Source organism: Hemiscyllium ocellatum, chromosome 8, assembly GCF_020745735.1.
Source record: "Hemiscyllium ocellatum isolate sHemOce1 chromosome 8, sHemOce1.pat.X.cur, whole genome shotgun sequence".
NCBI classification, from domain to species: domain Eukaryota; kingdom Metazoa; phylum Chordata; class Chondrichthyes; order Orectolobiformes; family Hemiscylliidae; genus Hemiscyllium; species Hemiscyllium ocellatum.
Window position 1 is genome coordinate 103809699 of NC_083408.1, and position 23750 is coordinate 103833448.

General features: G+C 41.3%; 2 protein-coding genes across 4 annotated transcripts in view; one reads left to right on the top strand and one right to left on the bottom strand.

Annotated features, from left to right (window-relative positions):
* Nucleotides 1-7108, bottom strand: part of LOC132817994 (basal body-orientation factor 1-like) — a 31973-nt gene extending 24865 nt beyond the window's left edge. Inside the window, exons 1-2 of one of the 2 annotated variants that reach the window (XM_060828569.1) lie at nt 6677-7108; nt 2705-2954 (exon numbers count right to left, since the gene is read on the bottom strand). In XM_060828569.1, coding sequence (XP_060684552.1) covers nt 2705-2954; nt 6677-6699 — 273 coding nt within the window. In that variant the 5' untranslated portion in view covers nt 6700-7108. Of the gene's footprint in view, nt 1-2704; nt 2955-4512; nt 4586-6676 lie in introns of those variants that run through there. The other variant, XM_060828571.1, reaches the window with a different exon arrangement.
* A 126-nt stretch (nt 7109-7234) lies between these two features.
* The window catches only part of entpd5a (ectonucleoside triphosphate diphosphohydrolase 5a), a 66329-nt gene continuing 49813 nt past the window's right edge, over nt 7235-23750 (top strand). Inside the window, exons 1-3 of one of the 2 annotated variants that reach the window (XM_060829404.1) lie at nt 7253-7319; nt 17097-17157; nt 22008-22307. In XM_060829404.1, the coding sequence (XP_060685387.1) occupies nt 22079-22307 (229 nt within the window). In that variant the 5' untranslated portion in view covers nt 7253-7319; nt 17097-17157; nt 22008-22078. Of the gene's footprint in view, nt 7320-17096; nt 17158-22007; nt 22308-23750 lie in introns of both variants that reach the window. The other variant, XM_060829405.1, reaches the window with a different exon arrangement.

The window sequence follows — 23750 nt, forward strand, 5'->3', positions numbered from 1 at the left end:
TAGGGAGATTCAAGATGGTGGCGACTCAGCAAGTCTGAGCCTACAGTGCTCCTTCCAAGACTTGGGCAAAGTGGATCTCCCACCCCCACCACACTCACCAAATAATCTAAAATAGCTCTTATTTAATATAATTAGTTGTTTGGTAGTGTTAGTATTAAATTTAAATAATCTAATCTCTTAGGAAAAATGGCTAAAGGGAGGAGAGCCCACAGCTCTCAGCAAGCAGGAACCCCTCCTCCACCCTCTCCCTCTCCAGCTGCAGCTGAGGCCGTCCATAGCCACCCCGGGGGACTTACCAACAATAACGAGCCTTGTGGAGATGATTACCAAGCTGGATGCGAAGATCGACGCATTTATCGAAGAGTCCCGACATCGCTGGGAATCACTCTCGGCCGAGCTGCAGAAGCACGGCCGAGACATCCGGGAGCTCGAGCACCGAGTCGGAGGGGCGGAGTTAAAGGCCGCAAATTCCGAAACTGCAGCTCAATTGGCTGCGGAACAGGTCCGGACTCTCGAGCACCTTAGAGAATTACATTGACGACCTCGATAATCGAGGTCGCCGAAAAATATTCGTTTGCTGGGCCTTCCCGAACGGAAAGAGAAAGGCCAGCTCACAGCATTCCTGGAGCAGTGGTTGCCACAATTTTTGGATCTGGAGGCTGGATCAGGCCAGGTGTGGGTAGAATGGGTCGCAATACGTGGGCCTGGCTCAAACCAGCGCCCACGTCCAGTCCTATTCCGGCTGCAGAGCTATAGGGAGAAGCAGATACTCCTAGATGCCTCTAGAAATCTTGGAAAAGATCCTAAAGCCATGATCTATAAAGGATCCAAGATCATGTTATTTCAGGACTTCTCCCCGGCTCTGGCCCAAAGGAGGAAGGCGTTCGATGAGGTGAAGAAGTGTTTAAGGGACTTAAATATTCAATACACCTTACGCTAACCAGCGACGCTATGTTTTAACCACGAAGGATCCGGGTATAATTTTAGATCACCAGAAAAGGCTAAGGAATTTTTGGACTCTCTTAAATAAATCGTAAGAGACAATGTATGTTGGTTTGCCTTTTCCCCACTCCGATTTATATCCCCCCTTTTTTTTTCTTTTTCCTATCTTACTGTTTATTATTATCTTGGGGGGAGGGGGGAAGAGGGAATTATTTATTTGCTCTCCATTTAACGATTTTCTCCCTCCCCTTAGGGTTTTTTTATTATTATACGTGTGTATGTATGTGTGTATGTACATATATGTGTGTATGCATGTATGTGTATATATATATATATAAAAACCGGGGGGTTTAGTTAATGTTGGTGGGGAGAGGTGGTTCCCTTATTCTATTTTATTTTTGCCTCTAGGAGCGGGGTTATTTTCCCTTGCTATTTTATATTATATTTAATTATAATTTGTTGAAGTTGTAATTTTATAGTTATATATGTTTATACATGGTATTGATACTACCAAATATACTCAGGTGTGGGTGGGGGGTAGGGTGCTCACTGTTAACTCTAGCTCGGTATTATATCTGAATTCTCCTCATCCTATTAAGGAGCGCCTGGGTCAAGGGTGGGGCACTGGTTGGGAGAGAATATGATGGACCGTTGGAAAAGAAGTGATACCCCCTGGGAATAAGGGGGATAATCTCCATTCAAATATGTTTTTTTTTATTATTTAGAAATAGTTTCCTTTTTATTATACTGTTATGAGTGTATTAGAGAACCTTTATTTTTGTAAATTCTATATGCTCTTTGCTCGGGATGTTTTAGATAGGGTTTCCCCTCCCGGGGGGTCTCGGATTTACCCGGATGATTATGGTTGATCAGTCGGTTAAGTGGTGCACCTGGAATGTCAAATAGGAAGAGATTATTTTCTGTTCTCTCTTTCCATATAAGGAAAAATGTTCCCCTGGATTTTCAAATTGGCATAGATTAATCATGGAATGTATTCCCCTTGACTTCCTTATAAATATGGTGCACCGAAAGACCGAATTATTTTTTATAAAATATGGCAGCCCTTTTACATAGATATTTTGGCTATCCTAACAAGGGCTTTTATTTAATTGAGATTACAAACATGGCTGGTCCGGGGCCCCTTGGAAGAGGAATCCCACACGAATACGGGTTTTGTTACATATGATGTTAACACATTCCGAGCAAGTATTTTAATATCCAACTTCTATGTTAATTGTTGGGGGGTTTTTTTCCCCCCACTTCTTGTTTTCTCTCATTTTCTCTTATTTGAAAGATGTAAGTGACTCAATTATACACTCTGGCTAATTGTAGGTTAGATTAGTAGTTAATTGAGTTTTGTTTTTTCTCTTTCGGTATTTTTCTTTTGTTAAATTTTGATTATTGTATATTTAAGATTTATTTCTATATCAATGTTTGTACTTGAGAGTTTTGTTTATTTTTGTAAATTTGTTAAAATGTTAAATTTCTAATAAAAATATCTATATAAAAAAAAACATACCCATTAGTAGATATCAATGGGGACATTTCTCAAAGAACCAAATATAACCTCCATATCACTGAAATGATACCCCATCTTCAAAATCCCTTTCTACCCAAAGTCATTGAACATGTTGTTACCTTCGAAACACATGTATATCTTTCTCAGTTCTCCACGTTTAAATCTTTCCAATGGGGAGAAGATTAAATACATATTAAACAACATTTTAAAATGCATAATTAAACAATTAAACAAGATTATTACCATTGTCTCTTTCTCTAAGTCCTGTTTCTTTAAGTATGTGATCACTTCCATGGCATCTCTCTCTACCTGAAACCGATCGTTCATTAAGGTTTCATTGGTCCTGGCAAGTGTCCGTGCTGTGTCACGGTACTCCACTCGCGACTTCTCAACCGTGTTCAGTCTCGATTCCCACAAAGCAGCATTAGCCATCGCCTTCTCTGCATCTGATTCCATGGGTTTTGGTTCAGCCTTTTCATCCTTATTTCCTTTCCTTAATAAAAAAAAGTTTTTTTTTATTTGGAGATGCAGTCTCCCAGCTGTGCTAGTTCCCACCTTCAGCATAAACATTAGGGCCACAGCTGTGCTTACTGACTGTCCTTCCACCACCACGACAGTCTGTAGCTATGGCCTTCTGTGAAAACAAATGCTATCATCTTGAGGCTCCCACGCTCTTTTCCTGTCTACATTGGCAGTGCTAACCTCTGTAGATAGGACCACTGATATGTCAGTGTTGGAGATGGTTCTTCAAGGACAAATGTAAGTTGTCAGTATTTTAAGGCTTGATTTATTTTTGTAGGGGTAGTGGATAATTAAATAAATAAAATCAAAGGTCACCCGAAGTTGGGGTCCTCAACCCAGAACAAAAATTCAGCTTATTCACCTGGTTTGCTGTACATTTCAAGCATTTAATCTAGATTGGTATATGTTTGTTTATATATTAAGATATAAAGTTACCCCATTTGAAATCATCGAGCTTTATATAATTTAACAAGTAACTGAGTTCTCTTTCTATCAAGGTTTCGCCTTGCAGTATTCATACAAGGCTGCAATTCTGTAAATGCTGAAAATGTGTTGCTAGAAAAGCGCAGCAGGTCAGGCAGCATCCAAGGAGCAGGAGAATCGATGTTTCGGGCATGAGCCCTTCTTCTTCAGGAAGATTCTCCTGCTCCTTGGATGCTGCCTGATCTCCTGCTCCTTGGATGCTGCCTGACCTGCTGCGCTTTTCCAGCAATACATTTTCAGCTCTGATCTCCGCATCTGCAGTCCTCACTTTCTCCTGCAATTCTGTAAATGTCCCCCCTCTGGTACCCCATTAATTTCACATTTTTCAGAGTTTGACAAGCTAGTAAATCATAAACCCATGACAAGTATCGAAATGCTTAAAAATTTTACCAAGGAGGGAAAGATTGATGGTAAATTCTACAGACTGTCCTTGGACAGTAATCTAAATTAACCCCGTCCACAATTATTCTCTCATTTCTCCTCTACTTCCTTAAGGAAACAACTCATTACGGAGGGTTAAGTACCCTACATAAAGCTTGACACAGTGTCACGAGCGATGGACTAATCAGTTCTCGAGCCTTTCATCCGACGAACATAAATGGCATAGGGAGACATGCCGAAAGGAGAGCATTAAATACGTTCCCAGAAAGAAAGGAATTAAATGTCACTTCATTACACACAAATTATATAAATATAATCAATTAGGTTACCGAAATGTAGCCAACTGCGCCATCGCTATTTGAATTATGCCCTATGCTTATGTTCTTACGATAGTATTTATGACTGTGATGTCGTGAACCAACAGAGGATGTTTGTTGATTGACATATGAACGGCGTAATAATAATAATGTGGCCGTACAGGTAAAGCAAACGACAGTTGTTGATTTTCTAACAAACTATCTTGACCTTCCTTGAATTAAATGCTAGTTGCCAGTATACGGTCCCATTTAAGAGTAACAATACAAAATCAAGCTTAATATTTCATATGTACATATGATATTACAACGTTAACATAACTCTGATGATGTCATATTCCAAATGCCAACCTGTTTTCTTTTATAGATGTTGACTAATATCCTCCTTACTTCACAGATGTCCATTTCAGTATTTTCCAAGGTAAGGGGGTGGTGAGTAATCATATTTTGCAGCACTGAAACACGCCCACATCGTGTACGCGCAGTTAATCGAACATCTTCTAATCCCCCTTTTCCCCAGCACTTAGCCTGAACCCTTGTATGCTAAGGCGTTTCAAGAGTTCATCTAAATAATTCTTATGTCTTGAGGGTTCCCGCCTCTACGATCCTTTTTGATTGCGAGTTCCAGATATCACAACCCTCTTTTTCCCTCAAATCCGGTCAAAAGACTTTGCTCCCCACTTAAAAAGATACTGTGGCCCCGTTTAGCCATTGGCCCCTCCATGGAAGGGAAATGTTTCTCCCTAAAAAACTACGCCTCCTGTTTAACCATTGACCCCTCTACATTGGGAAATGTTTCTCCCGAAAAAAAACTGTGTCCCCAGTTTAGCCATTGACCCCTCTACAGTGGGTGAAAACAAAGGCTGCAGATGCTGGAAACCAGATTCTAGATTAGAGTGGTGCTGGAAAAGCACAGCAGGTCAGACAGCTTCAAAGGAGCAGGAAAATCGACGTTTTGGGCAAAAGCCCTTCATCAGGAATACAGGCAGATTGCCTGCAGGGTGGAGAGATAAATGAGAGGAGGGTGGGGGTGGGGAGAAAGTAGCATTGAGTACAATAGGCCAATGGGATGGGGATGAAGGTGATCGGTCAGAGGGGAGGGCGGAGTGGATAGGTGGAAAGGAAGATAGGCAGGTAGGACAAGTCATGGGGACAGTGTTGAGCTGGGGGAAGGGGAAATGAGGAAACTGGTGAAGTCCACATTGATGCCCTGGGGTTGAAGTGTTCCGAGGCGGAAGATGAAGCATTCTTCCTCCAGGCGTCGGGTGGTGAGGGAGCGGCAGTGAAGGAGGCCCAGGACCTCCATGTCCTCGGCTGAGTGGGAGGGGGAGTTGAAATGGTGGGCTACTGGGCGTTATTGTTGATTGGTGCGGGTGTCCCAGAGATGTTCCCTAAAGCGCTCTGCTAGGAGGCATCCAGTCTCCCCAATGTAGAGGAGACCACATCAGGAGTAACAGATACAATTAATAATATTGGTGGATGTGCAGGTGAAACTTTGGATGAGGACTTTACCAGTTTCCTCATTTCCCCTTCCCCCACCTTACCCCAGTTCCAAACTTCCAGCTCAGCACTGTCCCCAAGACTTGTCCTACCTGCCTATCTTCCTTTCCACCTATCCACTCCACCCTCCTCTCTGACCTATCACCTTCATCCCTACCCCCATTCACCCATTGCACTCTTTGCTAACTTACCCCACCCTCCTCCCTGACCTATCACCTCTATCCCCAACCCCATTCACCTATTGTACTCAATGCTACTTTCTCCCAACCCCTACCCTCCTCTCATTTATCTCTCCACCCTGTGGGACTTTGCCTCTATTCCTGATGAAGGGCTTTTGCCCGAAACGCCGATTTTCCTGCTCCTCCGATGCTGCCTGACCCCCTCTACAGTGGGAAATGTTCCTCCCTATTTACCTTGGTAAGCCGTCAGAAGTCTGTGCACCACAAACAGATCCCTCCCCCCCCTCAGTGTAATTTTTTGTTTAGTAATACTTCCCCATCCATTTTTGTTTTGCTAAATGGTCTGACGATTTTTCATGCAATAGTTTGAATAGGGACGTAGCAAAACAGAGTAGAGGCGGCGAAACTTTTAAAATGAGGTCTGCAGATGCTGGAGATCACAGCTGAAAATGTGTTGCTGGTTAAAGCACAGCAGGTTAGGCAGCATCCAAAGAATAGGAAATTCGACGTTTCGGGCATAAGCTCTTCATCAGGAATGAGGAGAGGGTGCCAGGCAGGCTAAGATAAAAGGTAGGGAGGAGGGACTTGGGGGAGGGTCGATGGAGATGTGATAGGTGGAAGGAGGTCAAGGTGAGGGTGATAGGCCGGAGAGGTCAGGAAGAAGATTGCAGGTTAGGAGGGCGGTGCTGAGTTGAGGGAACCGACTGAGACAAGGTGAGGGGAGGGGAAATGAGGAAACTGGAGAAATCTGAGTTCATCCCTTGTGGTTGGAGGGTTCCCAGGCGGAACAGCACCGAGTTAATCAACATTTAAAGGAAAATGCGCAGGCATGTTACCCTTTCCCCTTTTTCTTCGGCATGGTGACTGAGCGGTAAGCTTCAAAGTTGCTGTGCTGTGTGAAGGTTGCTGCTGCGGGAGAGTCTCCTAACTCTCACTCTGGGAAATGAGAGTTGCTAATGTTGCTTGTCACGCCTGCCACAGCCTTTTGGAATACACCGGGGGAGGTTTCCGAGCGAGATTCTGATCACAAATCCATCCCTTTCATCCCCACGGAGGACGGAGCAACTTTAATGATTGTTCTCCCCCTTGCGTCCTTTCCGACTACATTTGGAGTTTCTGAAGGTGGCCACAGCTCCTGCTTGGGAGGGCTCTACCTTATCTCTCACACTACATCTTCAAAGGACAATTTTGACTCAAAATTTTTCCAGAGAACGGCTCGAGACAGCGGGAGAGGGTCAGGCCGGCGGTGAGCATCCGTCACCATGGAAACCGGGTGTTTCGGGGGGGGAGGGGAAGGGCCGGGGTGGAGACGGTGACGTTCGACGCGAACGACGGGTGACGTAGAACGCGCACACGGCGTGACGTAACCGCAGGAGGCGGACCAAGAAGGTGGGGTATAATGGGGGCGGGGCGGTCGCTAGGCGGCCGGCCGGCACTGCCGGTTTGGCAGTTATTGTGGATCGGAGTTCTCCGCGAGGGGTAAGTGATGTTCGTTTGTGGTGATCGGTCGGCTTGCTTACTTTTTTTTATATAAAAGTAACGCGGTGGCACTTGTGAGGGGTTGTATCAGGTGGGCAAGGCGCTGCTGAGTGTTCTCCTGTCAGTGTCCTGGAAGTTTCTGTCTGGCCGCAGAGGGACGTCTCTGCCTGTCACAGCCACAAGTGTCAGGGTTCCCCCCCCCCCTCCCCACCCCACCACCCCCGTGTGACCGACCTGTCAAATCCAGACCAACACTGTGCTAGATCAGGCAGCCCTTCTGAGACAAAAACAAAGAACTGCGCGATCTGAAACAAGCAGAATCATGCAACTGGCGAGAAAGCTGTCCTGGAGAGGAATCATACTGGACTCAAAGCGTTAACTCTTTTCTCCCCATAGATGCTGCCAGACCTGCTGAGTTTCTCCAACAGTTTCTGTTTTTATTTTCTCACTCAGCTTGCCTTGCTGGCTCAGATTTTCTCTAAGACTTCCTCACTCTCAACAGGAGCTGAAGAAGCGTGACACTATCCAGAACAATGCAGCCCACATGACTGGCACTACATCAAAAGACATCCATTCCCTCCACCTTAATGCACATTGCTGATACTCTACAGAAATTCACCAAAGGTCCTTAGACAACACCTTCCATCTAGAAGGACAAGGGCAGCAGATACATGGGCATATCACCACCTGTAAGTTCCCATGCAAGCCACTCACCATCCCGACTTGGAAATATATTGCTGTTTCTTCACTGTCGCTGGGTCACAACCCTTGAATTCATTCCCAGAGGGCATTGTGGGTCAACTGACAGCACATGGACGGCAATGTTTCATCAAGTCCCTCACTCCTTCCATCTTCTTAAGAGCAACTAAAAGTGGGCAATAAATGCTGGCCAGCCAGTGACATCCATGTCCTATGACTGAATTTAAAAAAGTGTCTTCACTCATTGCTTGCATAACTCACTCACTCATTCAGCCCACTTGTCTCACTCAACTTTTCTCATTCACTCACTGAACTTGCCTTCTTCCCCCATTCATTTAGATTAGATTAGATTACTTACAGTGTGGAAACAGGCCCAACAAGTCCACACCGACCCGCCGAAGCGCAACCCATCCATACCTCTACATTTACCCCTTACCTAATACTACAGGCAATTTAGCATGGCCAATTCACCTGACCCGCACATCTTTGGACTGGGGGAGGAAACCGGAGCACCCGGAGAAAACCCACGCAGACACGGGGAGAACATGCAAACTCCACACAGTCAGTCGCCTGAGTCGGGAAATGAACTCGGGTCTCAGGCGCTGTGAGGCAGCAGTGCTAACTGCTGTGCTACCGTGCCGCCCATTTGTTCACTCACTCAACTTGTATCACTCATTTGTTCACTTGCTCAATCAGCTTTCTTCATTTTATCATTAATTCACTTACTCATTCATGCAGTTTGCCTCACACATTCACTTAATCACACTCAGATCACAGTAAATTCCCTTGGTTCTGAGATGAGGAATACACCAGATCAAATGATTCTGCTGGTTATTTGACAGCATGGTCTTTTTTTTAAAAAGTCAACAAACGCGGAAGGAAAACAGAAGTTTTATTTTGAATGAATGTATGAGAGATTGTTGATAACCTACCAAAACAGTGAAAGGTAAAGATAAAGTCACTATAGCCTACTAGACCATAGAGTTGCTCTCTCTTTGGAGAGAGAGATGTTGATGATTTAACCTGAGGGCCACATGCCTCAGATGAGGGAGAGATTGAGAAGGAGACTCCTTCACGGTAACTTCAACCTCCATGTGTAAATTGAACCCATGCTGTTGGTATCATTCTGCATTGCAAACCAGCTGTCCACCAACTAAGATACTAAACCCAAGAAACAGCAACCAAAACAAAAACATCAGAGAAATTGAACTAAATGGATAATATTCTTCAAAGCTTTCAGTTAAGTACTGACTTCTCCAGTTGTATGTGGAAGATTAAGTTTTTCTGGATAGAGTAAATGAAGGTCCTTGGATAGTTGTTCATTCAGACATATGTAATGCATAATATAAGGACAATTGCAGTTTGGTCCTCTTGAAGTCATAGAATCGTCTAAGATTTTTTTCCTACTTGAGTATTAACCTTTTTTTTGGAAGGGAAATGCTTTCAAAAATCTAAATACCATTTTTAAACTTGATTTCACGATAGTCACACTTTTCTGAAGTTATTTTAAATATATATTTTTATTTGCTTTTGCAAACATTGCGTGAAATCTTTCCAGGTAATTCAACAATAGCAACTTATTCTGGAAGCTGTCCAGTACTTGAAGTGCAGTGCAGTGCTGTTCATTCAGAATCAGCCTGTCAGCCAGCCAATTTATCATAGGGAAAGCTTAATTATGCCTGTTCTCCCTTGATGTTCATAATTATTTCAAAGAGATGATTTGATAAACATGGGAAGGTGCAATAGCTTCATAACTAAAATTGGATAACTCAGTACAGACTATTGCTCATATCTGGGACCATCCTGGAATGTCTGAATCAGTGCCACACCACAATTTGAATGAGGCATTGGGAAAGCTCTGATGATATAGCTCTGATGCTATATTGGTGTTATATTATTTATTTTTCCTCTCTTCAATGTCTGCAAATAAGCTTGAGTAGGTGATCTGATATCAATACTGTTTTCTGTCATTCATCCATCTCAATATTGTAGAACCACAGCACAAGGTCATTTCATTCTGTAGCAGTTGTTCATGTGATGTGAAACAAGGAATGTTAAGAGACACAGGCTAAGGTTAAATAACAGGTTAAGGATGATCAGAGAATGTCAGTGCAAATATTCCCTTGGGGAGGATGGTTAAGATACAGAATAATATAATGGGAAGAAGCTTGATTAGTCTAGTTGCCAACTCTTATGATGTCTCCTCAATTTCTATCAGCTTAAGGTACTTTGAAGATAAGCAACACAGTTGATCTTTTTGCCATTTTTAACTAAAAATGTCTTTCTGAGCTGCAGAATCACAGAATTGTTATTGTGCAGTAGAGGCTATTCAGTGTGTCTGCATTGGCAGATTTGATATTTTTTGTTGTGCTGCATTAGGTGATCTCAGTGAAAGCTGAAGGAAGGGGTCTAGTGTAGGCTGCTGTACCTCTGTACTAGTAAGAAGTAAGAATCATCTAGGCCTCCGTGTCACGACTGCTGTGTAATGATCTCTGCTGAAAATCAGTTAACTCTAAGCATTTTGTGAAAATAAAGTCGTGACCTGCTTTGATGTCCCTGATGGTATTGTGGCTTGTTAACATTTGCTTTCTTAGCCATAAAAATCACAAACCTTCAGAAAAAGATTTCCAAAACAAAAATTCCAAACACTGTTCATTTTCATTGTGTTTCCACTGAGTTGTAATTACTGTGAAATTGTTCATCATTTTACTTCTGAAATTACGTTCTAGAGCTCTCCTAACCTCTTCTGCTGAAATGAAATTTGTCAAATGCAAAAGAAAAAGTGAGTATGTGTTTCTGTAGTGCATTTTCACAGCCTGTAGTTCTCCAAAATGCATCATCGTGAATGAAAATTTTTGAATTTTGTTGTTAGGTCAGAAATATAACAATTCCTTTGCACTCCAAAAACTCTTCTCAACAGTAATATGATGATGAACAAATAATCAGTTTTACTGATATTGTTCTGAGAGGTACAGTGGAATAAATGTTCCATTTCTGATCCAAAAAGCTAACACTTCTAAATGCACTTTGCCTTGGAATGCTGATTATTGTGCTACAGACTCTGGAGTTGGACTTGGACATGCAATTATTTGCCTCTAGCCAAGATTTATATCCACCAAACCATGACTGGAACTGCATGCATTATGTGGTCTACTATACTGGAAAGTTGTAAGTTTGACCCAAAAGCACTACCAATTTAGATGGTCTCCTCAAGGATACTACAGTTGGCCATTATCCTCCGGATAAGAAAGGAAAATCTTGAGAATAGTTTCCATTCCTAACTGATATGATCTGTTGGAAATGATGGCAAGGTTTCAGTTATGCTCATCAGTTGATTACCCCAACAATCATCACTAAGTTGTTGTCAACCATTTGAACAACATATCAAGAAGAGGGTTGGTTTGCTGGATGGCTGGTCTCTGATGCAGAATGATATCAATAGTGTGGGTTCAATTCCTGCAATGGCTGAGGTTACCATGAATGATTCTCCTTCTCAGCCTCTCTCCTTGCCTGCTGCGTGGTGACCCTTAAGTTAAGCCACCACCTCATTCTCAATTGAGCCCCTTTGGGGCTATGGTAACTTTACTTTTTAGTTTTTATTCCAAGAGCTGTTGCATCTGGAAAGGCAAGAACAGCATTGCTTGCTGAAACCAGTCATGAAGGTGAATGCTTATAGTAAATTTCCCTATCCGTATACTGGTCACTTTCTTCTTCTCAGGGAATATAATGTATAATTTATAACCCCTCTGTGTTTTGTAAAAGCATCCAAAGTATTGCAAAAGGATCAAAGAAGAACAAAAATGATTTTGGATTTTAAAACTGTGAAGACATGAAGAGACATTTGTAGAATTATATTTCTTAATGAGGGAGGAAAAGGTCAAGCCCATCAATCAAACAGTTTTATGTGGCCTTTTTGCTGTCTGGGAAGGTTAAGTTATTTATCTCCTTTTTTGTTATTCTTTAAGAAACTTTGGCAAAGGGCCAAAGTCTGGAGAACAATGCAGTACCAAGGTTGAAAAGAAGAGCTGAATTGTTAAATGTAGAGGTGGGGTGTTGTCAATTTTATTTCTTTTTCCCCTCTCTTATATACCTTTTGGTGTGTATCATAGAGCATGTGGTCAATTGGGTTTTCCATGCCCGTACTGGCTTGTTGAAAGAGCAGCCCTACTCAAGCTCAAGGCCCAGCTTTTTGTCCATAACTCTGCAAGGTTCTTCAATCTTGATGCCACTTTCTGCATTGCTTAGTTTTTGGTACTTAGTGTTGTTTCACCATCTTTTAACATATAGCATTCTAGATCTGACAATTGAGTAAATCAAAATTTTCCTCTTCTCCTCCAATTCCATTTCCAATGTTATTAAACTAATGGCTACTTGATATTGCTTCATTCGGAGTTATACAGCATGGAAAAAGACCCTTTTGTCCAACTCATCCAGCTATCATAAACTAAACTAGTTTCATTCAGCTGCATTTGGCTCATATTCCTCTAAACCTTTCTTATTCATGTACCTGTCCAAATTTCTTTTAAATGTTGTAATTGTACCTGCCTTTAACACTTCCTCTGGCACCTCATTCCAGACATGTAACACCCTCTGTGTGGAAAAAGTTGCCCCTCAGGTCCCTTTTAAATCTTTCCAGTTTCACCCTAAACCTATGCTCTCTAGTTATGGATTCCCCTACCCTTGGAAAAAGATATTGGCTATTCACCTTAACTATGCCCCTCATGATTATTTTTATTCCTAATTTATTCCAACGTCTTATTTTAATCTTGAAACCTTCCATTAAGTCATGTCGTAATTTCAAGAAGAACAATCCTAATTTTTCCTCCTGCTCCTCATAAACTGCAGTTTCTCGTTCCCAGTAAATGTCCTCTGTAACCTTTCTAATACTCTTGGTAAGTTTCCTTACCAAGAATTACCCATCGTACTCCAGATGAAGTTGAACAGTGATTTGTAAAGTTCAGCATGAGCTGTATTAATTATTAATATTCTGTTTCCTCTATTTATAAACACAAGTATTCATTTGCTTTTTTTAACTACTGTATCAACTTGCCCTACCACCTATAAGGATTTGTGTCAAGGAGCCACAAGTTCTCACTGCTGATCTGTACTTATCTGATTTATAGTGTATAACCTTTCAGAATAATCCTCCCAACACATCTCCACAATGAACTTCATCTGCTATGTTTCTCTCTGTTTCATCATCCATTCTAAGTCAGCTTACAGATCACCATCTACTACTCGTGCCAAGTCTTGTCAGCTGCAAACTTCATAATGTCGCTCCCTTCACCTGATTTTTGGTTGCTCTTATTTCCTTAATTGTGAGTCACTTCAAAAACCAGCCACTCTTTCCCATCTCCATTCTTAGAGTGACCAGAGATTGACTCTCTCTGCAGTATATGATTGTAAAGGGATAACAGCTGAGCCTAAATCAGTCCATGTTCAATGTCTATTGTTCTTGATTGGTGGACCCTTGAGACAACAAATCCTGACAGATTTCTGTTGTAGTTCAGATAGGAAACATTTAATTGAACACTAAAACGCTGCACTCGTTTAAAAACCCTCAAGAGTTTCACGTGTGTTTCCAAGAATTGAATTGACTCGTCATTGCTTTTAAGGCATACTTTGTGTTGCCTTCTTTGAAATTAAAATTAATTGCTGCTTTGAGTCATGATTTTTAAATTTATATCACTAAACTGTAACAATACAATGAACTGTTTTATGGATGTTTTCCAAGAGATTTGAGCTCTCTGTGGTTGTAAGGGGTGAAAAGATATGAACTGAAATGTGGTGTAAGAAAGGATTGTGATTTGAAAGAAGTAAATAGAATTGTTGAGCTTCTGGGTGGAGGGAAGCTGACTTATCCTTGTTGGCAGGATTATGATTTCAAGTTGTGAAATACCTGGCATCTGGTGTTGACTTACAACATTATCACAATCAGCAAATGCTTTGGCCCTTCAACCTTGACCTCCAAAATGTGTTTATTTTACTAAAAGTTAATCTAAAAACCTCTTTACCTATTTCTAATGCCAAAACCAAACAACATATTCAGTGCAGTGTATCCTTTTACATTATGCAATTTGGGTTTAGCCATTTACAAGCAGTTGAGACAAGGCTGGTTCATCAACCAGATAACACAGCCAGTCATTGAAATTATCAGGAGTTCATGGGGGAAGCATTTGTCCCTCTATTGAATAACCCTTCCTGCTAATTTGTATGCTTTTAGAACAGAATAATTATGATCCAAAACAAAATAACATTCAACATTGAAAATCAGCAAGTGCTTTAGCTATTCAACACTGCCCTTCAAAATGTGCTTATTTTACTAAAAGTTAATTTAAAAACCTCTTCATCTATTTTTAATGTCAACATCAAACAACATAATAGTGCAATGAATTCTTTACATTGTGCACTTTATTGTGTTGTGCACTTGGCTGTACTGAATATCCTTTTCTACTAGTTTGTGTGCTTTTAGAGCAGAATAATTAGGATCTAAAACAAGATAACTCTTGACATTCACTCATTCCTCTACTTTTTTAATACTCTTGAAGAGAAAGTGAAAAGGTTCAGAAGAAAAACAGAAATGTTGGATTACGTATTCATAGATCTGTTAAACATGTATTTACTATTTATCTCTTTTTTTCTGCAGGAGTCAACCTTGGCTCTCACCTAAGTCAGCAGTTTGTGATTTTTAAGCCTCACTCCAGGAGTGAGCACTTAATCTGGTCTCATAGTTGAGTGCAAACTTTTGAATGAGACTTTAAAAATTAGAGGTTTTGTCTGGCTCCATTAAATCGAAATCACAGATATTATGGCACAACGTAAATAGTTATCCTGCAACCCACACTTCTACAACAGATTATCAATGTGATTTTGCAGTATCTATCTTCACCCTAGACTCCTCATACCAGAAATGTTATCTAACCCATCATATCCTTTGATAGTTTTAAACACCAAACAACTTATCTTGTAATTGATGCTATTGCAATGAAACAGACTGATATTTGTCTTTATGCTTATTGTTTCTCGTACTAGGTTGCATATTAGGAATCAATCAAGATGCTTCAACATTTTTCACACTGTTTGGAGATGAAAACTACACATCATAGAAACCAGAGATAGAACATAGCACCCTTCAGTCCACGATGTTGTGCCGAACATTTGCCCTAGCTTAAGCATCTATCCATGTACCTATCCACTTGCCACTTAAAGGCCACCAATGATTCTGACAAAATGCAGCACAGAAGGGAACAATTTGGCCCAGCTTGACCATGCTGAGCATGGACCATGTCAAACACTCCACCAAGTGTAATCTTGTTAAAATATGTATTAATGGCCATAAAGAGTTGGTGTATTTTCATGCCTTCAGAACATGGGAACAACAATAGGCCATTCGGCCATTGGGCATGCACTGCCATTCAATTAGGTCATAGCTGACTTTCTGCCTCAATTCCACTCTTCCACATTATCTCAATCTCTCTCAGTAGTCTCCAACAACCTTTTGATTTCTTTTTTGGACATGTTTAATGATTGAGCTTCCACAGCTGATCATAATAGTAAATTACAAAGGTTCACCAAATGAAGAAATTCCTCCTCATCTGTCCTAGATGGCGTACCTTTTATCTTGAGATTATTTCCCGGACTCAACAGTCACTAGCCCAGGGAAGCTGACTCTCTATATGTCATCTGACACCTATTTTGTTAACTTTATCTCTTCAGTAACCCCTTCTGCAGAACTTCATTCCTATTTCAGGTTAATCCTCACAATTGAATGCCACTCCATAATGTCCAAATTATTAATGTCTTATGAACAGATGTAGATTCAGAACTGATCCTATTTCTAACCATCTTGAGAAATTGTTTCTTAATAGTTGCTTTCCATCTTTTCTCTTTCAAATAAATTTTAATCTAATTTGTAACTTGCCCCAATTGCATACTTATCAATCTTCTTAATTGTATGTGTTTCCTTGTCAAAGATTTGCTGAAAGTCCATTTCCCCATACCTCCTCCAAAAATCTCATTCGGCTCATCAAGCAAGTCTGACTTGTCTGAAATCTGTGGTGATAGGTTCCAGTTTTCTTTTCATCTTAACTAAATATTGCAATTCTTTATTCTTTGCAGCTGACTGATTTTATAATTACTGGCCTACCACAGTCTCTGGGAAAAAAAGCCCATTTATTCTCAGCGAATTGCTAATCCTACTATTTCTCCCGCATCACCCCGTCCCCCTCTGCATTTTACTTCAGTTTGCTTTTCATAAACTTGTGTAATTTCAAGGCAAGTAATCTCACAAAGCATCTTAAGTTTGTTTGACTGTGAAGTGGGAGGGAGAAATGCTGCACGTTGAAACAGATTTAGAGCATACACTCTTAGAGTAGCTGCTTATTAGGACATCATCAAGTTATATTTGAGGCTCTTCTCAATGGAAAGATGTATTTGTATAGAGTTTGGAGTAATCTATGAATCCGTGCATTGCTTCACCTTAAGAAGAAAAGGATAAGAATGTTATAGTGTTCTTTTTAAGGTGGAAGTCTTATCATTGTTAATTTTATTTGAAAGAGGAAAGTGGGCGGCACGGTGGCACAGTGGTTAGCACTGCTGCCTCACAGTGCCAGAGACCCGGGTTCAATTCCTGCCTCAGGCAACTGACTGTGTAGAGTTTGCACGTTCTCCCCGTGTCTGCGTGGGTTTCCTCCGGGTGCTCCGGTTTCCTCCCACAGTCCAAAGATGTGCAGGTCAGGTGAATTGGCCATGCTAAGTTACCCGTACTGTTAGGTAAGGGGTAAACGTAGGGGTATGGAGGTGTTGTGGTTCGGCTGGTTGGTGTGGACTTGTTGGGCCGAAGGGCCTGTTTCATCTCTGTAAGTAATCTAATCTAACCTAATCTAATCTAATTATTTAAGGTTGAAACTATGCCAGTGTGTTGCTTTCTCTGCTCTTTAGATTCAGCTGTGAAAGTTCTAATTCCTACTAGATTAATAAATGTAATACTGGCCTCCTATTTGTAGTTTAACATTCATTTCTGTTAAAGTGTATTTTTTGGAATGGTGTGCATGTGGCATCTGCTTTCCTCCCACACAGCTTTTCTGCAAGCCTCGGACAGAGGAAGGACCTTCATGGGAGAGGCTGCCAGCAAGTAAATGTGGGTTAAAACTCAACTCAACGAAAACTTTGGGTGTAAGTTTACTCACTGAGCTGAAAGGTTCTTTTTCAGACATTTTGTCACCATACTAGATAACATTATCAATGAGCCTCTGGTGAAGTGCTAGTGTTATTGTCCCGCTTTCTATTTATGTGTCTTGGCTTCTTAGGGTAGGTGATATGCATGTCTCTGTTTAGCTTATCCTAGGATGGATATGTTGTCCCAGTCAAAGTGGTGACCTTCATCGTCTGTATATACGGATACTAGTGATAGAGGATCATGTCTTTTTGTGGATTGTTGATGTTCGCGTATCCTGGTGGCTAGTTTTCTGCCTGTTTGTCTGATGTAGTGTTTGTGGATGTGGATGTAGGTTTACTCGCTGAGCTGGAAGGTTCATTTCCAGATGTTTCATCACCCTACTAGGTAACATCTTCAGTGGGCCTCAGGTGAAGCACTACTGATAATTCCCACCTTCTATTTATGTTTGTTTGTTACAGTCCTTGCATGGTATTTTGTAAATTTACAGAAAAATAACACAGAAGCAATCATCCCAACACCCACAAACTGATCTGCATCAGGGCAGTGTTACAATAAGCCACAACCCACTGCAGCACCCAGGAACTACGACGGGCAGAAGAAAAATACCTATACAGCATGTTCAAGAAGAATAGATACCCAATAAACATAGTCTGCTGATTTCTCAACAACAAACCCAAACAAGCAGACACAACATGCCCAGAAACTCTAGTCACATTACCTTACATCAAAGACATCTCTGAAATGACTTCCAGACTATCCAGACCTCTTGGCATCATGGTAGCCCATAAACCTACCAACACACTTAAACAGTGGCTAATGAACCAAAAAGACCCTATACAAACAACCAGCAAAACAAATGTCACTTAAAAAATACCACACAAGCACTGTAACAAACAATGCATCGGAGAAACAGACAGAAAACTAGCCACCAGGATACATGAACATCAACTAGCTACAAAAAGACATGACCCACTATCACTAGTATCCTTACATACAGACAAAGAGGGACACCACTTTGACTGGGAGAAAGTGAGGACTGTAGATGCTGGAGATCAGCATCGAGAGTCTGGTGCTAGAAAAGCACAGTAGGTCAGGCAGCATCCGAGGAGCAGGAGAATCAACCTTTCGGGCATAAACTCTTCATCAGCTTATGCCTGAAATGTCAATTCTCCTGTGCCTGTGTTGCTGCCTGATCTGCTGTGCTTTTCCATCACCATGCTCTCATAACTTTGACTAGGACAAGCTAAAGAGAGACATGCATGAGAATTCCTAGAAGCGTGTTTTTGGGATCCTTGAGGGGGAAGGGGAGGAGGCCCAAGTCATGGTCCGCATAGATGCTAAAAACATAGGTAGAAAAAGAGATGGGGATTCCAGGCAGAAAGTCAGCGAGCTCGGGTGGAAGCTTAGTGCTAGAATGAACAAAGTTGTTATCCCTAGTTTGTTGTCTGTGCCACATGCTAGCAAGATGAGGAATAGGGAGGGAGGAGTTGAACATGTGGCTTCAGGGATAGTGCAGGAGGGAGGGTTTCGGATACCTGAATAATTGTGGCTCATTTTGGGGCAGATGGTACCTATCCAAATAGGATGGTCTACTCCTGAACCAGTGGGTATCAATATCCTAGGGGAAGGTTTGGTAATGCTCTTCAAGAGGGTTTAAGCTTATTCAGCAGGGTGATGGAAATCTAAATTGTAGTTCCAGTATCCAGGAGTTTGAGAGTAGTGAGGTCATAAATGAGGTTTAAAGGTTGCAAGAGTTCACTGGCAAACGGGATGGTGGTTTGAACTGTGTCTACTTCAACACCAGGAGCATCCAGAATAAAGTGGGTGAACTTGCAGCATGGGTTCGTACGTAGGACTGCAATGTTGTGGCTACTTCGGAGACATGGATAGACCAGGGACAGGAATGGGTGTTGCAGGTTCTGGGATCTAGATGTTTCAGTAGGAACAGAGAAGATGGTAAAAGAGTGGGAGGTGTGGCATTGTTAGTCAAGGACAGTATTACGGTGGCAGAAAGGAAGTTTGAGGACTCATCTACTGAGGTGGTAGAAATAGGAAAGGAGGTCACCTTATTGGGAGTCTTCTATAGGCCTCCACATAGTTCCAGAATATAGAGGAAAGGATAGCAAAGATGATTCTAGATAGGAGCAAAATTAACAGGATAGTTGTTATGGGGGACTTTCACTTTCCAAATATTGACTGGAAATACTATAGTTCAAGTCCATTAGTTGGGTCAGTTTTAGTCCAGTGTGTGCAGGAGGGTTTCCTGACAGTATGTAGACTGAATTGAATTTGGTACTGGTAATAAACCAGGCCAAGTGTTGGATTTGGAAGTAGGTGAGCTCTTTGGTGATAGTGACCACAATTCGGTTTTGTTTACTTTGCAATGGAAAGGGATAGATATACAACGCAGGGCAAGAGTTATTGCTGGAGAAGAGGCAATTATGATGCGATTCAGCAAGATTTAAGATGCATCAGATGGAAGGAAACTTAAGGGGATGGGCACAATTGAAATGTGGTACTTATTCAAGAATAACTACTGCATGTCCTTGATAAGTATCTACCTGTCAGACAGGGAGGAAGTAGCCGAGCGAGGGAGCCATGGTTTAGTAAAGAAGCTGAATCTTTTGTCAAGAGGAAGAAGAAGGCTTATGTTAGGATGAGACTTGAAAGCTCAATTAGGGTGCTTGAGAGTTACAAGTTAGCCAAGAAAGACCAAAAGGGAGAGATAAGAAGAGCCAGGAGGGGACATGAGAAGTCATTGGCAGATAGGATCAAGGAAAAGTCTAAAGCTTTCTATAGGTATGTCAGGAATAAAAGAATGACGAGAGAAAGATTAGGGCCAATCAAGGATAGTAGTGGGAAATTGCGTGTGGAGTCTGAGGAGAAGGGGAAGCACCAAATGAATATTTTTCCTCCGTATTTACACTGGGAAAAGACAATATTGCCGAAGAGAATACTGAGATACAGGCTACTAGACTAAACGGGATTGTGGCTCACAAGATGGAGATGTTTGCAAGTCTGAAACTGGGCCGGATGGGATTTATTCTCGGATTCTCTGGGAAGCCAGGCAGGAGATTGCAGAGCCTTTGGCTTTGATCTTTGTCGTCATTGTCTAAAGGAATAGTGCCAGAACACTGGAAGATATAATATGTTACCCCTTGTTCAAGAAGGGAAATAGAGACAACCCTGGTAATTATAGACCAGTGAGCCTTACTTTGGTTGTGGGTAAAGTGTTGGAAACTGTTATAAGATGATTTATAATCATCTAGAGAAGAATAAATTGATTAGGGATAGTCACCACGGTTTTGTGAAGGGTAGGTCATGCCTCATACCTTATTGAATTCTTTTGAGATGGTGTCCAAACAGATGGGCGAGGGTAAAGCGGTTGGTGTGGTGTATATAGATTTCAGTAAGGCGTTTGATAAGATTCCCCACGGTAAGCTACTGCAGAAAATACAGAGGCATGGGATTGAGGGTGATTTAGCGGTTTGGATCAGAAATTAGCTAGGTGAAAGAAGATAGAGGGTGGTGGTTGATGGGAAATGTTCATCCTGGTGTTCAGTTACTAGTGGTGTACCTCAAGGATCTTTTGGAGCCATTGCTGTTGGTTATTTTTATAAGGATGTAGAAGAATGGGTTAGTAAATTTGCTGATGACACTGAGGGGGTTGGTAGAATTGTGGATAGTGTGGAAGGATGTTGCAGGTTACAGAGGGACATAGATAAGCTGCAGGGCTGGGCTGAAAGTTGGCAAATGGAGTTTAGTGTGTAAAAGTGTGAGGTGAGTTCTGGGCTAATGGTAAGATTCTTGGTAGGCTAGAAGAGCAGAGAGATCTCAGTGTCCATGTACATAGATCCCTGAAAGTTGCCACCCATTTTGATAGGGTTGTTAAGAAGGCATACAGTGTGTTAGCTTTTATTGGTAGAGGAATTGAGTTTCGGAGCCACGAGGTCATGCTGCAGCTGTACAAAACTCTGCAGCTGCATTTGGAGTATTGCGTATAGTTCTAGTCACCCGCATTATAGGAAGGATGTCGAAGCTTCGGAATGGGTTCAGAGGAGATTTACTATGATGTTGCCTGGTATGGAGGGAAGGTCTTATAAGGAAAGGCTGAGGGACTGGAGGCTAGTTTTGTTAAAGAACGTTAAGAGGCGACTTAATTGAGAAAAACAAGATAATCAGAGGGTTTAGTAGGGTGTACAGTGAAAGCTTACTTCCTTGGATGGTGATGGCTAGCATGAGAGGACATAGCTATAAATTGAAGGGTGATAGATATAGGACACATATCAGAAGTAGTTTCTTTACTCAGAGTAGTACGGGCATGAAACACACTGCCTGCAACAGTAGTAGACTTGCCAGGTTTGAGGGCACTTAAATGGTCATTGGATAACCATATGGGTGAAAATGGAACAGTGTAGGATAGATAGGCTTCAAATTGGTTCCACAGGTCAGTGCAACATCAAGGGCCGAAGAGCCTGTACTGCAACGTAATGTTCTATGTTGATGGCATTCTAACCGGAACTCCATCAATAAACACATAGATTTGGACCCCATCTACAATCCTCTGTGAAAAAGAACTGGAAATCTTATCACCCACCCTAAGAAATCAAGACGCATACATAGAAAGTGGAACGTAACACCAGTGCTTCACCGGAGTCTCACTGATGATATATTACCTAGAATGATGACGAACATCTGAAAATGAACCCTACAGTTCAGCGAGCAAACTTACATCCAGAACTTCAATCTGAGCTACAAAACTTCTTAAAAATCATCAACAGAAACTGTTTAACAAAACTTTCTTGTTCCAGATTCGTAAGGTATAATTAGATTCCAAACAAGACCTTCACTGCCATTTCCAACATTTCTTCTCTAAGAAAAGATGGAATTCCTGAGGGATCTCTTTGTTCTACAGTTTCTTGTTACCCTGCCTTACATTATTTTGTCAGAAGCAGATGTTTATAGCCCACAGTATGGAATTGAAAATCCGGACATCTTACCTTCAAGGCTAACATCTGTAAATGTATCCAATGTGTTTTATGGAATCATGTTTGATGCTGGAAGTACTGGGACACGCATACACATCTACTCTTTCATTCAGAAAGGCCTTGGTAAGTACATTTTTCCCTATACACCGACTCCATTGACTCGTTGCAAGTTGTCCATAAGTGTGCATTTGACATAGTTAATCGATTTAAATCTAATATGAAGGCAAAGTACCGTGGCTGCCAGAGATCTGACATAAAAACAGCAAGTGCTGGAGAAACTCAGCATGTCTGGTAGAATTTTTGGAAATAAAAACAAAGTTAATATTTCAAGTCTGACATGACTCTTCTTTGGAAATCCTGTTGCTGCTGTGGTGTCCTGATACATTATGACTTGATGTCCTAAATGTTATATTCCATAATAGTAAAGCAAGTGCACACAATTACAACAGTATGCAAGGAACCTTTGCAACTGCCTCTGCCCACCATAACAAGCAACTATATTCAAGAAAAGGTTTTTAGTTTATTTCCCTTCCTTCCCTGTTTGCTAAAATTATCCTGCATTAATCCAACCTTGTATGCATGTCTAGCTGTTGATGGTTGCTAATTGAGTTTTGAGGGTTTTTGGAATGTTGGTGTACATTCATTCTGAGAGCAGCATTTTGTTAGCCTTCAATGCAACTCTTTGCCACGTATGAGGGGAGCATGAATTTGCAGTGTTTACAAATAAAACATGCCAAAGAAAATTGGGGCCTGTCCATTCAAGTGCAAGTGACATTTCAATGGTGTGGTAAATCTTAATTTCTGTCAAACAACATCACTGGCCTTAAGAAAAGTCTTTATTTTTTAGAAAACATATTTTAATTATTGTTGGAGATTTTAGTTACTTTATTTTTCTCTCTTAATCCACCTTTTCCAGTTATTTATTATGTAAATGATTTTGTTTTGAATGTTCTAATTTATACTTACTGGTTTAGGTTCTGCATAACTCAGTAAGGATTCTTCAGTCAGTTGGTTACTTAGTTCCTTGCCCAATTCTCACATTGCCTGATTCCCTGTCAGGACATTACGGTATTTCAGTGCTTTAGTTACATAGTGCAAGAGGGCTCAGAGTCTGTAGGTAAGTGACAAGAGCTATTCAGACAAAACTGCAGAGTCCATGTCCGTATGTTTGTGCCCACTGATCTTGATCCATCAGGCAAATTGCAGACTGAAATCAAGGAAAAGTATGCCTCCGTGTAAGTATTGCCCAGTAACCAGTCGCAGCAAAAGCAGAAGGGAAAGATCTGAAGGCTGCAACCCCACCAATCCACTATGGAAAGTGGAAATCAGAAATAACAATTGGATCTCTATGGCTCATTCAAAGTATAAAAAGAAGTTTTCTGGATATCCTGACCAACATTCCTCCTCAAAGGGCACTACCTATAATAGATTAATTTGTCAGTCTTCTCATTGCCCTTTATGGAATCTTGCTCTGCATTGCATGATTCTGGTGTTGCTTGCATAAGTTGCTGCATTTCAAGATAATTACATTTAAAGCTGTTGGACTAGTATGGTAAATACAACAAC